Genomic DNA, 15,410 nt, shown 5'->3' with positions numbered 1-15,410 from the left:
CCTAAAACAGTGAGGTATTTTTTTTCTGCTTTCACATGTGCTCCTGATCACTAAGATGTTTCCTTGTGTTGTGACTAAGATCAAAAGAACTTGGTGACAACAGCAGATTCCCACAAAGCTTTCTAAGCCTAAAACTGCTCTAAAACGTCTCTTTTCTTTTTATTCTTATAAAGAAGTGGTAACTGTATCTGTTCTGACACAGACCTAAGGGCTTTGAGAATGTTTGGCTGGTGACTAATAAATAACCAGTGGTCAACCTAAAGTGATCTGTAAAAAGGTGGTCTGTTACTAGAATATGAAGAGTCTATTTACATGAAGATGTTTACTGTGTGTGTTTTAGACTTGCTGTTCGGGGTTCCTGTGAAGTACTCGGGGGTCAGTCACTACAACAGGAAGAGGGTGGTGACCTATACAATCACTGTAGTTCTATCCAGTTATGATGCAAGGTGAGTTACAAAGGCAATAGAACAGAAAACTAAAAGCCAGTTCTATTTAAATTTAGTTTTAAGGGATGTCACTGGAAAATTTAGTTGGTGTGTTTTTTTGTTTTTTTGTTTTTTTTTCTCGTTTCATATTTTTGTCATCTCTAACTCTGTGACTCTTGGGCGGCAATGCTGCTTTAGAAAAAGCTTAAGACACAAAATACACACTTAAACTTTAAACTAATAGAGTTAAAATCGGTAAACAGAAATAAAAAAGATAATTACAAACTACACTTAAGAAATATATATTTTACTAATGAAACTAAATTGGAAAAATTTCAATCTTTTGTAGTTTACTAAAATTTTCAGAGAAGAAGCTTGAGGAGCGTGAGACTGGGATGTTTCCATGACTTTGAGTCAAGTGTCTTTTGGAAAGTGTTTTCTGTTGTATCGTCTGTCTGTTCTGGGCTTGCCTACGGTCAAACTATGTTTCTATGCATTAAAAACTAAACTAAAAGAACAAACCAACTCTGGAAACTAACTGAAACTGAGATCTACAAACTAACTCTGGAGCCTGAACAGAGTAGGAGTCTGTGACTTAGGTTTTGCATTTTATTGTATTTCACTTTTTCAATAGAACGGCATAAATAGTCAGAACTGTCTTCTCCTTGGATTAATGGCATCTGTCCCTCAAGGCAAAGTGTCTGTTTCTCAAAATTAAAAATGGAGTGATGAAGTTTGTTACTCCATGTGACGATGATTAATTGTTATTTGTGTGTCCAGGTTCCTAGGCAGCCTACGGGCCCGCCTGAAGCAGCTTCACCCATCCGCCAACTGCACCCTCAGAGATGACCACATGGTTCACGTCCACTTCAAGGAGGAGATCGGCATTGCTGAACTCATCCCGCTCGTCACCACATACATCATTCTTTTTGCCTACATCTACTTCTCTACACGTTAGTCCAACTCCCTTTAAATCTGCTTTGTACTCGGTGCATGTTCAAACATCTCGACTCCCCCCACCACTACCACTTGTTTGCACACCTCACCATAGTTAAAACAGAAAAGTGCCAGAGAATGAGGGCAAAACGTGCTGTGCCCTTTTGTGTGCACAAGTGTTTGGGTGCCAAGGTTGTCCCTGTCTGCTGCAGGGATAATCCTCACATGGGAACATTGCACACCGCTGTAAGAATGCAGCCACCAAACCATCGGCAGCTTGCCAGCACAAACATTAGCTCAGGGAACAAACACACACACACACTCGTGCACACAGACACACACGCCGTCCAAGTACTCAAATGAATTTTCACCTGCAAGGTGGTTAAATTACTCACATTTGGCTCCTGATATGCACTTGTAATTGCAGTATAATAATTTAGATAATTATTCAATGAGACTACCGTATTTCCCGGACTACAAAGCGCACCTGAATATTAGCCGCACAAGCTAAAATCAGGGGAAAATCCTGTTTTGTACATACATTAGCCGCACCTGACCAAAAGCCGCAGGTGTTTCAATGTTGACTTGTGCATATTCTCTTACATATGATAAGGGAATTGTCAGGAAAAGAGATGGCTGTTTGGAGACACACCCCTTTTATTAATATTTTGAAAAACAAGTTATGGGTACATATTTGCACATGTAGTACATAACAGTAACCTATAGCACACCAGAAAAATAGATTCGGACTACCTTTTAGGCTCAGGTGCAGTGACACGGCTTTAACAAGAAGAAAAGTCAGTCATTCACTACCATCTTCCTGCGCACTAAAACCACCAAAGTCCTCTCCTCCAGTGTCGGATACAAACAGGCTCAGGATGGCTTCGTCATCCACTCTCAGCTTCTCTCCTTCGTTGTCAGTGTCAGAGTCGAACACCCTCAGAAGGGCCGTGGCGGTGTCCTCCTCTCCATCATGCAGCAGTCCAGCCCTTCAAAATCCGTTGGTGATCGTGGATGTTTTCACACTTTTCCACGCTGTCAGAATCCACCGGTGGAGTTGGGCATAACTTGCTTTTCACAAGTTTATCGCCGCTCATCATCCACGCCTCCCGCTGAACGCGTAGTGCTACTTTGAAGTTTGTTTTTCGCGCTACTTCGTACGGCACTACGTTGCCTGGCGGACGGACATGTGACTAACATACCACTCTTGAACCCCGATCCTTCCGCCAGGCAACGTAGTGCCGTACAACAGCGGAACAAACAAAACAAATCGTCTTACGATATGACAAAAATCATGGACAATCCATAGAAAAGCCGCACCTGACTAAAAGCCGCAGGGTTCAAAGCTTGTGCAAAAAGTAGCGGCTTATAGCCCGACAATTGCGGTAATGTTTCTTAATGAACCCAAAAGAGAGCCATAATATTCTATAATAATACCAGAACACCTTGTGATCACAGAAAACATGAGGTAAACACAAGTGTAAGGTTTTATTTTGATGTCAGTATCTCCAAAGCTTCAGAGAAATACCTTGATGTTTGTTGTTAGCACATCTTTCCTGCTCTTGGCACGTTCATGCTGTTTTAAATTCTCAGTAACACAATATTTGTTGTTAAACAGTGAAACAAGCAAGAAATCACACACACACACAAAACCCATTACAATCGATGCAAACACAATTTTTCACTTTGCTAGTAAAATGCTGATATCCTCTGAAAATGTAACCATTCAGAGATGTTGAAGAAATGGCTGTGCTGTAATTTTGACCACCAGAGGAATATTTAGCATGTCGCTTTTCTATGATTCAGATTTTTAGCATTTTTCATAGGGGTTTTTTTTGTTTTTTGTTTTTTTTTTTTTAGCATAGTAACCAACATTGCCTGACTTTTATGCCAACTGAAAAGTGAAGAAACTTTGATTACACGTCAGAGCAGACTGGGCTGCTAGTGTCTCAGACAGTGAAAAGTGGTGCTGCGCAAAGTACAGTTTAAGGAAAAATTGTATTTCTTTTTAAACATTAAAATATGTAAATAAAGGAAAAAAGCATTCAGCAGAGCTTTGGTTATACAACTGCAGTGGCTGCATTCTTCATGAAATTCACATTAAACAGTAAAAAGAAGGGAATTTTATTTAGGACGTGTGATATGAAACGGGGTCTGTGCAGCATTACAGTGGAAAGAATGTGTGAGAAAGATGAAGCGCACAGTCTTTATTTCTGTTCTCCTGAGGTTCGAGGAAAGCTGAGAGGTCAGAAGGGTCCACGATGTTTCTTTGCTCCGATAATAAAACGGAGCTTTCTTTCTTATGTTGAGTCTGTTTAAGTTTCATTCTTATTTTTGATACATCGGGGTCAGAAAGTTCAGTTATTTGTCTCACCATTGTTTTGCTATCTGTTCCCTTCTGAGAAAGACCTCTCCTTCCAGTCTGGAAAATCAGAGTGTACACTTGAGGCTGCCTTGGAAAACTGTAATTGAACAAACATCTGTTACAACAATATGCAGCTGCTGTTTTATTTTACAGTGTAGTCATTTTCAGAATTGTCATTTCAAAGAAAACCTGCAAGTTTGAGAAATGGATAGCCTGTACAGTTTCATTTCATAACCCCTGCATATTTTATCAGCAAGCCTAGTGTTCAGTGTCATCACCTGCCATCTAGAAATGTAATTTTGGATATGCTTAAACGCCTTCTCTACATGATCACCATCATTTGATTTAAGACAAGGTCTGGCTGAGGATTTGAATAGTTGTACAGCTGGTTAGTGTGAAGTCCTCAACATATCATCTTTTTCTTCCTTGCAGGTAAGATCGACATGGTGAAATCTAAGTGGGGCCTTGCTCTGGCTGCTGTGGTCACAGTGCTCAGCTCTCTGCTCATGTCTGTGGGTCTGTGTACACTGTTTGGACTGACACCCACACTTAATGGAGGGTAAAAACCATTTTCTACATACTTGAGTGTCTGAAGATTACTAAAGGGGTCTGGTCTCTGCTCTTGTTCATCTGCCAGGAACAGTAACGCACATGCCATTTTGGCAGCAGACGCTTATTAGATTTCAGCCTAAAACGTAAGCCAAGGAATGCAGAGACTGTTTCAAAAATCAGGCAGCCAAGAAACAAGACGCAGCAAAAATGTATGTTTGCATCACTGAGAGCAACTTGGTACTTGTACTTTCATGACTTATACTCATTGTTTCCCTTGATTACACCAAAGCAAGGAATCAGTTTCATTCCAGTCAGTGCCATTTTTTTAAAGTAAAACATTGTTTTGTTTTGTTTTCTTCTCGTGTTTGCATGTAGAAACTAATGCATATGGCATCGTTGTATGTTAGTTAACCGAAGTAGCTTCCAGTGCTATTGCACTTACCTTCCACAGTAGCTTTAACTTCAGACTGTAGTGATTAGCACTTGAATGCTCCTTACACTTTTAAGTGCATGAACTGTTTTTACAGTACATTTTCTTTATTATGAATGCTGTTTAAACCAGCCTAAAAGCTGTCTTCATGCATGCTCAATCATCCAGGTAAGGAAGTCCTAAAAAATTCATTCTGTTCGTCTGGATTGTAGTGTTTTCAGGAAACTCTCTGAAAACACTATGTCCAAATGAACAGAGTCAACTCTTTGCGGCAGCCTGAAAACACTTACTAGCTAATATTTTTAAGAGGTTGAAGGATGAGTTTAACTTGTGAATCACTACTGAAATTATGTCTGCAGTAATTTCATTGTTCTCCTGCTCTTACTGACATTCAAATATATCCTGTTAATGTTAACACCTCTAGCTGGCTGTCAGTTGTATCCTTATTTTTACCAACTCACGTGCACGTACCTGACTTTTGACTTTCCTCTTCTTCTGTATTGATCGTACATGGAGTTCTGTTAATGATCACTTCATGTGGGCAAACAGCGTGTTAGTGTGTATGAAAAAGGAAGAACACTGTGTGGAAGTGGGATGGACTGAAATATGGGGCAGATGTATTCAGATACTGACGTTTAATGGCTGTCCAATCGTGAGCTGTTTATTAGGAAGCAGACCTCATGGCGTGACAGTGGTACTGTTAACCAGCCACTAAGATCCATGCAAGTCCTCCATGGGCTGTGAATGCCCAGGCCATGTGCTTGCATAAACACACATCAAGGCCAACGTACCAAAACTATGACTGCAACATGCAAATCTGCAGAGTCATAATCGACTCCACACACAAAGCTGGTGAGATACAGATAGTGTTGGGTGTGTGTGTGTTTTATTATGTACAGTGTTACTGAGTGTGTGTGTGACCCAGTTATACACTTGCCTCATCTAAAGCTTATCTATCCTGTCAAACTAATCTGTCACACATACTAAACTCAGGGAAATTCCCAGCTATGTGGGCCAAGAATTAAAAAAAAAAAAAAAAGAAATTGAACCCTAAATGACTGATTTTATAACTAAAAAACAAACAAAACATAGGAGTGGACCACATACATTTTCTCGGTGCCTTGGCGGCTGCATTATTAAAGTACATTTGTGTTTGTAATTTAAACAGAGTTTAAAGTTGAGGGTATTTTATTTTTCTCCCTGCAGTGAGATCTTCCCTTATCTGGTGGTGGTAATCGGGCTGGAGAACGTCTTGGTGCTCACCAAGTCTGTGGTTTCCACCCCTGTCGACCTCGAGGTCAAACTGCGCATAGCTCAAGGTAATTTTGGAGAATGTAGTTTAGTCACGGCTTATTAAATATGGTGCATTTCTTTATTTTTCCCTGATTGTTGTTCTGTTTTTTCAGGCCTTAGTAATGAGAGCTGGTCTATCATGAAGAATATGGCCACTGAGCTGTGTATTATCCTCATTGGATATTTCACTCTTGTGCCAGCTATCCAGGTAAGAGGACAAATGCTGGAACTGTTGAAGGAAGTGCACCAGGAGAAAACTGTAGTTAAAGTTATTGTTATTAAATAAGCAAAGCATAATGCTAAATCAAGCCAGGTGGGAAATGCTTCTATGTGGTTAATGTCTCTTCTGTTTATTTTAGGAATTCTGTTTATTTGCTGTTGTGGGGCTGGTGTCTGACTTCTTCCTGCAGATGTTTTTCTTCACCACTGTACTATCTATAGACATTCGCCGCATGGAGGTGAGAAACGCATATACATACTTTCAAATCCACACACACACACACACACACACACACACACAGTTAATATGCTGGACTCAACATTAGATTTAAGTAACAAGAGTTTTATGTGATGTAAACCTTTGTGCACCAGGCAAGAACCGAGTTTAAAATAAAAAAACAAAAACAAAAAAAAAAACACAACCAGCACTGAGACACATAATCACTCTTGATATTTTCAGCATGTATTGTGAAGTTGACTTAAAATACAAAAAACGGTTTTTTAAAAAAAAAAAAAGTGTGAACCTCATTATTTCCCTTTAGCTGGCTGACCTGAACCGCCGCCTGCCAGCTGAAGCAGGTATGCCTCCACCCAAGCCAGGCCCCCTGCGTACACGTGAGGTACCCCCTCCACCGCGACCCTCTCCGCATACAATCACTCTGCAGACACCAGCCTTTAGAAACTTGAGGCTCCCCAAGAGGCTGCGTGTGGTGTACTTCCTGGCTCGCACGCGCCTGGCTCAGCGCATCATCATGGTGAGAAGACAAATTCAGAACTGACTGTAAATGTTTTTGTGCACTTTGCTGCCATTTGTCTTCAACTGTCAGCTTCTAATTCTTTCATACAATGGCAAAGACTAACAAGATTTATTTATTTATTTATTTTTTGGGTGGGGGGGTGAATGTCTGTTTCAGCTTTAAAACTAACAGAATAGCTTTTACAGTCTGCAAGCTTATTGCTGTGCCTACATAAAGCCAACAATGTATGTAAATATGCCTATACTGTAAGGTGGATTCGTTTAATACAAGCATATACATACATTAGGTTAAAGTGGTCTAAATTAAGTAAATATCAGCTCGATGTAAAATGAAGCTGGCCACATATTCCAGCTAACTGATCAACATGACCTTTTTTATTTTTTCATTTTTAGGCTGGCACAGTGATCTGGATTGGTATCCTTGTGTATACCGACCCAGCTGGAATCCGCACCTACCTGGCTGCACAGGTGTCTGAACAAAGCCCCTTAGGCGACCCCGGGGGAGGTGGTCTGCCCCCACACCTGGGAGTGGCCCCGGTTTTTCGAGGTGGGGATCCTACCAGCACCTTGAGCATCCATCGTGCACCAGATCCAACTCCTTTACCTGAGAACCAATCGCAGGGACATCATGGCCCTCCAAGGGCAGGGCCCATTCCACAGTCCCCACCCGCTGTACCTCAGATCACCTGGGGGGAGGAGGATGAGGAGGGATGGAGGAGACTGTCCTTCAGGCACTGGCCATCACTCTTCAGTTACTACAACATCACTTTAGCAAAAAGGCGAGTGCTGCTGGGGAGTTTTTTGTTGTTGTTCGTCAGTCTGTTATTTTCTTAATTGGGAAACGGTATATTACACTGTAGTGGAGATCCCAAATTTTCCATGAAAGCAAGCAAAGCAGTTTAGATTTTCTTGCCTCGTTATGATACTGGTGCAGCATAATGTGTTGATTCATTCCTGGCGTGTATGTGATGTTTCTGCAAAATGAAATGTTGCATTATGAAGTTTATATCAACTCCAAATAAAAGATGGACAAAAAGAACAACTAATTTCTGTCAGCCATTCTCCACATGGAAAATGCAGCTACAAACAAGTAACCTACTTCAGTTATGTGCTTATGCGTTGTCCAACAAACACTTTCCCACTTTAAAGGTGTAAAAGCCAGGAACAATTTTTTTTGTTTCTTTTTTTTCTTAAGTCTTTAATTCTGCTTCGATGTTTCTTTCAGCTTCATTATGTCCACTATCTTATTGTCCTTTTACAGGTACATTAGCATCTTACCTGTCATCCCAATCACTGTTCATCTGACACCCCAGGAGGCCATTGACGCACGTCACCCTCAGGACACGAGACACCCTCAACCACCCATTCTCAAGGTTTCTGCTGACTTGCAGACAGACCTCACCCTCTACAAGTTAGTAGTCAGAAAGACACAGACATCTACCCGCTTTAAGTTTGAACTGCCTCACAAACTCTTTGATAAACCTGCATGCCTTAAGGTGTTAAAAGGGTAACTTTTGATTATTTAAATCCAGCAGATTTTCCATCAGTGTGGCTACTTGAGTTGTTTGCCCCTACTATTCTAGAGACTCGCATTGAAAAGGACGTTTCTCAAAGCAACATAAGCCTCCTACAGCTCTCCAAACAAGAAATGAAAGGATTTCTGTGAAAATGTTGATCTGACCAAATATATGCATGTAGGATCTACAGGCAGGGCAGCTTACCACCTGTTGGGTCATTTTAATCCCTGCTTGTTTGGGTACTTGTTGTTTTGGGTTCCTGCTGTTATTATTAGTTCATGAGGAAGTTATTTATGTGTAATATGTAGACACATGCTTAAAGAAACAAGGAGAAAATGCTGAAATCTCAGAATCCTCTGAATGCTAAATTACCTGCCTTAATTAGTATCTTATGAAAGAAGGTACAGATGAACCAGCTCTGATTGTTTTTATGAGTTCATATAATTTTTGTTTTAGACAAATTTACAAAGAAACATAATTTTCTTAGCCTAATTGAATGAGTGATATCTTTTTCAGACCCTAGCTTTTCTTAGTTTCAGTTCAGTTTAGCGATCACTGTTTTTGCACATGGTTAGAAAAAAACAAACCTTGACGTCACACAGCTGAGTGTAAATAGGGGCCACAGCAGGTAAAGGACCTTGACCTTCACACTTTGTACCTGTGTCATTGAACCGATTGCACCTTGGACACTGAAGCCTTTAAGTTCCTTCTGCAGTTTTGCTGAAGTTGGAGCAGTGAAGTACAATAGCATTTAGGGCATTTGAGCCATTCAGGTTTAGTTTTCCAGACATGAAATAACATAATTTTGGACTAAAATCTATTTTTTTCAGCTGCAGTCTTAGTCTGTCTGCGAAACTGCTCTTGGAGGTCTTGCAAAGAGAAATCATGACACTTCTCTCAGAATCAAAAACATTTTTTTAAGTTCCTTTTAAACTTGTCAGTGCTGTAGATGTATTTTCTATTACAGTATTTAAGTTGACATAACACAGAAGGGAGTAAAAGAGCACCTACGTTTCATGCTTGGCTTAGTGTTCACTGTGTTGCTGGGCTGATGGTAATCTTCTTTTATGTGAGGTGAAAATGCAGTTTCTTTGTGTGTATTCTAATAATGCCAGGGGTTATCTCCGTCTTTAGCAAGTATTCATATTCTCTAACTGGCCAAGCCTGGCTGACTTGTTTACTTTACAGGCTTTGTCAGTGTTTTTTGTGGGGCTTTTTTTCCTTACCCTAGCAGGTGACACATTCAGGGACAATGGGCTAATCCTGTGTGGGAAGTATTTACTGTACAAGAATATCTTAGGAATTTCTTCAGTGTTAGCATAGACTTCAGTGATGACTTTGGTCAGAGGTCAAAGTCACAGTGAAAAATACAATTTTAGACATAATTGCAGAAACTCTCACTACAACTAGACTAGCTGTCAGTGGCATGGCACATTGGCGAGCACGTTTAAGCTCACCCCCAGTTTACCATAGTACTTAAGGTACAACACCATTAGAAATGTTGTTAGATTGTTATTTTATGGAAATTAAAGTTTAACTTTGGTTAAAATTTGTGAATTCTGTAGTTTAGCAAATCAGTCTTAAGACTAGAAGTGTTCTTTTACACAACAATGATGAGCAATCGGTGTGTGTGTACACACAATATCGGTCCAATAAAGCTGCTAAAATGGGAAGATAATGTTCTTTATCTTAGAGGGAGGTTCAGAGACACCGATTCACTGTCCTTTCCAGCTTTATCAGCTTATAACAGCCTCATCTATCTGCCGCAACAACACTGTACCGTGTTGTGTAAACCAGTCTGTCACCTTGACATAAGTGTGATGTTTTTGGTCATCTTTGGACTGCAGATATGATTGCTATCAGCAGTTTGGTCGGGGTCGTGACCTTCACAGTTGGGAATTGGCAACTGACATCAACACTGGTTTCGATAGATGGAAGGCCGGACTGATAAAGGTGTCTACAAGGGAATTCTCTGTACTTTTAATCTGGAGCAAAGATCTTTACATGTAACAAACGAGTCAGCGTAGCCTTGTCTTGTTTAAGAGAAGTTTTGAACTGGATAAAGTCTCTCATCCTACTTTTGTGTGATCATACACGAGCGATTTCACAGACTAACACAAGAAGAGCTTTCCAGTGTTCCGCTTAACACAAGTTTTTCTTCTCTTTTTTTGAAAGACATGGGGAAATTATATTTCCTTTTAAAACCATCTTGATCAAAAGCAACTTTAAACAGGAAAAAAGACAGCTAAAATAAAAAATTGTGCAATCAGTGGTTAAAGTTAATGACACAGTTTGAACCAGTTAATACTGACTCCATCTCATCTGTTTCTGATTTCACCTTCGAAAACCGCTGGATGTTTGTGTGAAGTAACCGTAGTGTGTAATAGGTCTGAAGACAGGATTAGAGTTCATCATCATTTGTGCTGTTTCTTCTTCTTTTTTTTTTTTTTTTTTTTTTTTTAAGAGTAACATCTAAAATGAGTTTATAAATAAAAGTACATGGCAAGGACTGAAATGTAAACTCAAGTTTCCTCCTGTTCATTCTCACTGCTGTTCATCTGTTTGTATTGAACAAGTTCAAAAATCCCACTACATCATCACCAGAAACCAATGAGCTACACATCTCCCTCACAAGTGGCTACAGTCCAAAACGGAGCTAAAAGAAAGTGAATATTTTGCCGTTTATATTGTGAACATGAGTAAAACTGCAAATAAATGGCAACGTTGCCCCAGAGGTGCTGGATGTGTAAATAAGCAACTGTGTGTCAATGTTGGTTCCCCAACTCGTTTCTGCTGCCAGTAATTCTCCTGTTATTGCAGTTAAAGTGTTTTTAAAAGCTAACAGAAGTACACAGACTGCCTTGTTTTTGTTTCTGCATGAGTTTAAATGATGTCAGGGACTTTAGATGGATTTTACTCATTGGAAAACAAATGGCCAAAAAAGTAGCCATTAGCAAAATAAAGATAAGCACAGAAAGTAGTAGTAGTAACCCTTAAAGCTCTTTTTCTGAACTGAGGAGTTTGTCCCATATAGGCCTGTTTGTAGAACACGATTACTGACTGTGCATCAGATGTTTGTGCGATGTTTGTTTCCCTATACAGCTGCATTTCAAAAACCCTTTCACATTACAGATGTGAGGGTTTTTGTTTTTTTTTGTTTTTTAAGCAGAGAAAGTCAACACTCCTCTGCCAGGTTATCATCACATTAGCTCCACATTCCACAGAAGAGCTGGCACATGCGCTCTTTCATGGTTTTTCTTTTCCAAGCGGTCAGTTCCACATATTGTGAGTTAGATTTGTACAGTTGTACTTGTTCAACACACAAACTATATAAACATGTGAGTGTGCAGCTGCAGAACAATGTTTTAGGTAAACATCGAGATCTGTTGTCAGTTATGAACAGTTTCTCACTTTGCTGCTTGATCTTTATACACTAGTTGGGCTATTTACTCATCTGACTGTGAAAGTGTCCAGATAATATTTTAGGAAACTCAGCATCTCCACAGTATTTTGTGAGAGATAAAAAGTCTGTTAGAGATCTAGAGCTTCAATTAAAAGGGTGAATTCATGGAACAGATGACACACAACAAATGTGCAGTACATTGAAAGATTTTGTGAAGGAGTTGACGAGCATATACAGAAGTTCAGCTTCTGTGTGATTGTTTCTGGTAAATGTGTCGTAGTGTGATGGCACTGCACTCCTGACTCTTTTGTGTTGTCTTTGGATCCAGGGTGGCAGCTCTGGGCCTGGCTGCGGGTGTCCTGCTGGTTCTGCTGCTCTTCTGTCTGTATCGCGTTCTCTGCCCACGAAACTACGGTCAGAATGGTGTCCCTCACGGGCGGCGGCGGCGAGGGGACCTGCCCTGTGACGATTACGGCTATTCACCACCTGTCAGCGAGATCTCACCACTGCTGCTGAGGGGCCACAGTATGGTGAGACTAAGATGGAGACGCCGCAGTCTTTGTTTGTCCACCAAACAAACTCATAAGAAAGGCAACACTGTGCATATATAAAGAAAAAATAGCATGTGTTGTTTATTTAGTCAGATTTATTTGCACACTCCCTCTTTCCCTTGTCTTTATTTTTTTTAACAATGTTAGTTAATTTGTATTTCAGATGTATTTTAAGACCAGATCTCATGTGGTGCAGATAAATCCAGTGTTAATGAGTTCAGTTGCAATGACTCAGATACTGTAATTATATAAAATCTGCTTAGCAAATATAGATTAAATGTCAATTTGAAAAAAAGGGTAAAACAAACAGCTGATTCCTATGCTTTATAGCGATTTTAAAAGATACAGAAATGTGTTTGTGCTGTGTTAAGGTTTAAACCAAGCGTACACTCACACTTGCTCATAGTACTATACTACAGTACAGGGTGGGCCATTTAAAACACAAATGCTGAATTTAATAAATGTGTATTAATTTCTTTTTTGGCTGATCGCTTTAGTCTTATTTAAACCAACTTCCTGCTCCATGTTTCCGTCCTGTAGGATATCGAGTGTTTGGCTAGCGATGGGATGCTGTTAGCTAGCTGCTGCCTGGCTGGACAGATCCGGGTTTGGGACGCACAGACTGGGGACTGCTTGACTGTCATTCCAAATCATGGGTGAGACACTCTTAATATCTTGTTTTAAAAACATTTCAATGCCATATTGATCTGTGAGATGTTTCCAGATTTGCTTTTACATTGTTAGGAATTATTTGTTTTTTTTATTTTTCCATTAAGTAAAATTTAGTTTAAAAACAATCTGTCAGTTTAGGAAATTTGAGGCTGAAAATTGATTGTATTAAAGTGAATATGTTGGAGATGTCAGGCAGAAGAGGAAGTCTACAGAGGTTCATGGATGTAGTGAGAAAGGACACTCAGAGGGTTGCTATGACGGAGGATGCTGGGATAGGGTGAGATGGCTGGTGATCATCTGTGCTGACCACTAAAGGAAACAACTGAAAGTAGTCATGATCTGGAATATGCAGTGAGCAGGGACAATCTGGTGTTCATGGGTGGTTTTTAGATTATCAATTTATTTTTGCCTATCAGACCTTTTGTGTGTTAATGTTTGCCAGTAAATCTGCAAACATAAAGTCAGTTTATCTCTTCAAGTCATGCTAATGTTTTTTTGTTTTTTTTTCCTCCTTCTCAGGCTGAGGCGGAGCAGCAGCAGTGGCTGCTGGGACCACCGGAATGGCTGGGACAGCATGACCGGGGCTCAAGAATCAGAGTGTTTGAGTCCTGAACGAGACATCTCGTTTAATGGAGACGGGCTGACAGAGGACGAGCTCTACCCAGTAAGACGTCGCACCACGCCCAGTCGTCCCACTCTTTTCATTGACCAGCCCGATCTCACCCCGCTCATTGACACCAACTTCACCTCCCAGCCCCCTTCCCACCTGTCCACCGCACCCAGAGCAGGCTTTGATTTTGGAGGACTGGTGGAGCGTGCCTACATGGAGCACGAGCCCCCATCACCATCTACCTACGCCTCTCCGTCCTCAGCCTCCTCCTCGCCCCCATCAGGCGCTCAACTCCAGAGGAGTCCGAGCTTAGGGGAAGCAGCTACACCTGTAATCCAAGAAAGATCCCCGATGGCTGGGGCGCAAGCGGCAGGAGACTGGGAAAGTTCTGTCTGGGCCATGGAGCTCAGAGGAAATCTGATAGCTGCCGGGAGGAGCAGCGGCAAACTGGAGGTTTGTAAAAATTTCACATGTCACTCTGAAAAAAGTCATACTCTTGATCCGCTGGTGTTTAGAATCACTGTACAATTGCATCTGGTTACAGCTGTGGGATGCAGTGGAAGGGTGGCTACGCTGCAGCAATGAAGACGGTGTTTCTGGGATCACAGCTCTGGCCTTTCTCAACAACAGGTTAAACACACACGTGCTCTAAATCGGCAAAAAATATTTTTCGGTCATTTTAATGGCACACTAATTTATTTTATTTTATGTAATTTTCCAACCTCTTAAAAGATGTTACTTGCTTCTATAACATTAGATTGTAACACATCAGATGTATGCTGTAAATTGTAAATGGCCTGTATTTGTATAGCGCTTTACTTAGTCCCTATGGACCCCAAAGCGCTTTACACTACATTCAGTCATCCACCCATTCACACACTGGTGATGGCAAGCTACATTGTAGCCACAGCTGCCCTTGGGCGCACTGACAGAGATTCAAAAGTGTGTCATCCTACTTGTGGCTACTATGCGCGGCTGTTCTTTATTCGGAGTGTCTCTTCCTTCCCAGAATTGTGGCAGCTAGGCTGAACGGGTCCTTGGATTTCTTCACTGTTGAGATGAACAAACCTCTGGGTCTGCTGCAGTACAGAGGTGAGGCTTGAAATGTTTCTGCATCAGTGTTGTATGAGTTTGATTTTTAATTGGGGAAAAATGTACAGTATGAGGTTTTGTTTTGGGTTTTTTTTGTTTTGTTTTGTTTTTTTCCCTCTCCCTCACATAAATAATTTTCCCTCCAGGTCCCCCTGGGCGAAGCAGCATGCCTCAGTCTCCCTGTTACAGCAGTGAGGATGTGATCAGCTGCCAGCTCACACGCTCCGTACAGTGTGCTCACCAAAAGCCGATCACGGTGCTTCGTGCAGCTGCCGGCAGAGTCGTCACTGGCAGCCAAGACCACACAGTCCGGGTAACAGACCTGCACTCTGTCCTTTTTATTTCAAGTACAACAAATATTGTTTTGATTTCTCATTAAACTCTATAGAATGGATCTTACTGGCAGTAAAAAAAAAAAAAAAATATGAGCAAACTCCAAAAGCAGTCTTTGTGATAGTGCTTTTAATAGATCATCCTTATCTGCGTGTGCTGTTTAGGTTTATCGACTGGAGGACTCTTGCTGCCTCTTTACCCTGCAAGGTCACTCTGGAGGGATTACAGCCATCTACTTAGACCAGGTCAGCAATA

At 40.9% G+C, this 15,410-nt stretch overlaps 1 protein-coding gene across 4 annotated transcripts in view; it reads left to right on the top strand.

The window, feature by feature from the left end:
• The window catches only part of scap (SREBF chaperone), a 28,908-nt gene that overhangs the window by 8,919 nt on the left and 4,579 nt on the right, over positions 1 to 15,410 (top strand). For 3 of the 4 annotated variants that reach the window (XM_005739226.1, XM_013912437.1, XM_013912436.1), the window contains 16 exons: positions 341 to 446; positions 1,206 to 1,378; positions 4,159 to 4,285; positions 5,915 to 6,027; positions 6,115 to 6,209; positions 6,361 to 6,459; positions 6,763 to 6,975; positions 7,371 to 7,756; positions 8,239 to 8,388; positions 12,226 to 12,427; positions 12,989 to 13,104; positions 13,640 to 14,183; positions 14,275 to 14,360; positions 14,740 to 14,822; positions 14,969 to 15,135; positions 15,320 to 15,400. In XM_005739226.1, coding sequence (XP_005739283.1) covers positions 341 to 446; positions 1,206 to 1,378; positions 4,159 to 4,285; positions 5,915 to 6,027; positions 6,115 to 6,209; positions 6,361 to 6,459; positions 6,763 to 6,975; positions 7,371 to 7,756; positions 8,239 to 8,388; positions 12,226 to 12,427; positions 12,989 to 13,104; positions 13,640 to 14,183; positions 14,275 to 14,360; positions 14,740 to 14,822; positions 14,969 to 15,135; positions 15,320 to 15,400 — 2,741 coding nt within the window. The remainder of the gene's footprint in view (positions 1 to 340; positions 447 to 1,205; positions 1,379 to 4,158; positions 4,286 to 5,914; positions 6,028 to 6,114; positions 6,210 to 6,360; positions 6,460 to 6,762; positions 6,976 to 7,370; positions 7,757 to 8,238; positions 8,389 to 12,225; positions 12,428 to 12,988; positions 13,105 to 13,639; positions 14,184 to 14,274; positions 14,361 to 14,739; positions 14,823 to 14,968; positions 15,136 to 15,319; positions 15,401 to 15,410) is intronic. The other variant, XM_005739227.1, reaches the window with a different exon arrangement.

This window comes from Pundamilia nyererei, unplaced genomic scaffold, assembly GCF_000239375.1.
Source record: "Pundamilia nyererei isolate P.nyererei 1_Seehausen unplaced genomic scaffold, PunNye1.0 scaffold00090, whole genome shotgun sequence".
NCBI lineage: Eukaryota > Metazoa > Chordata > Actinopteri > Cichliformes > Cichlidae > Pundamilia > Pundamilia nyererei.
Note: the sequence above shows the minus strand (reverse complement) of the source record. Positions and strands in the feature narration are given on the sequence as shown.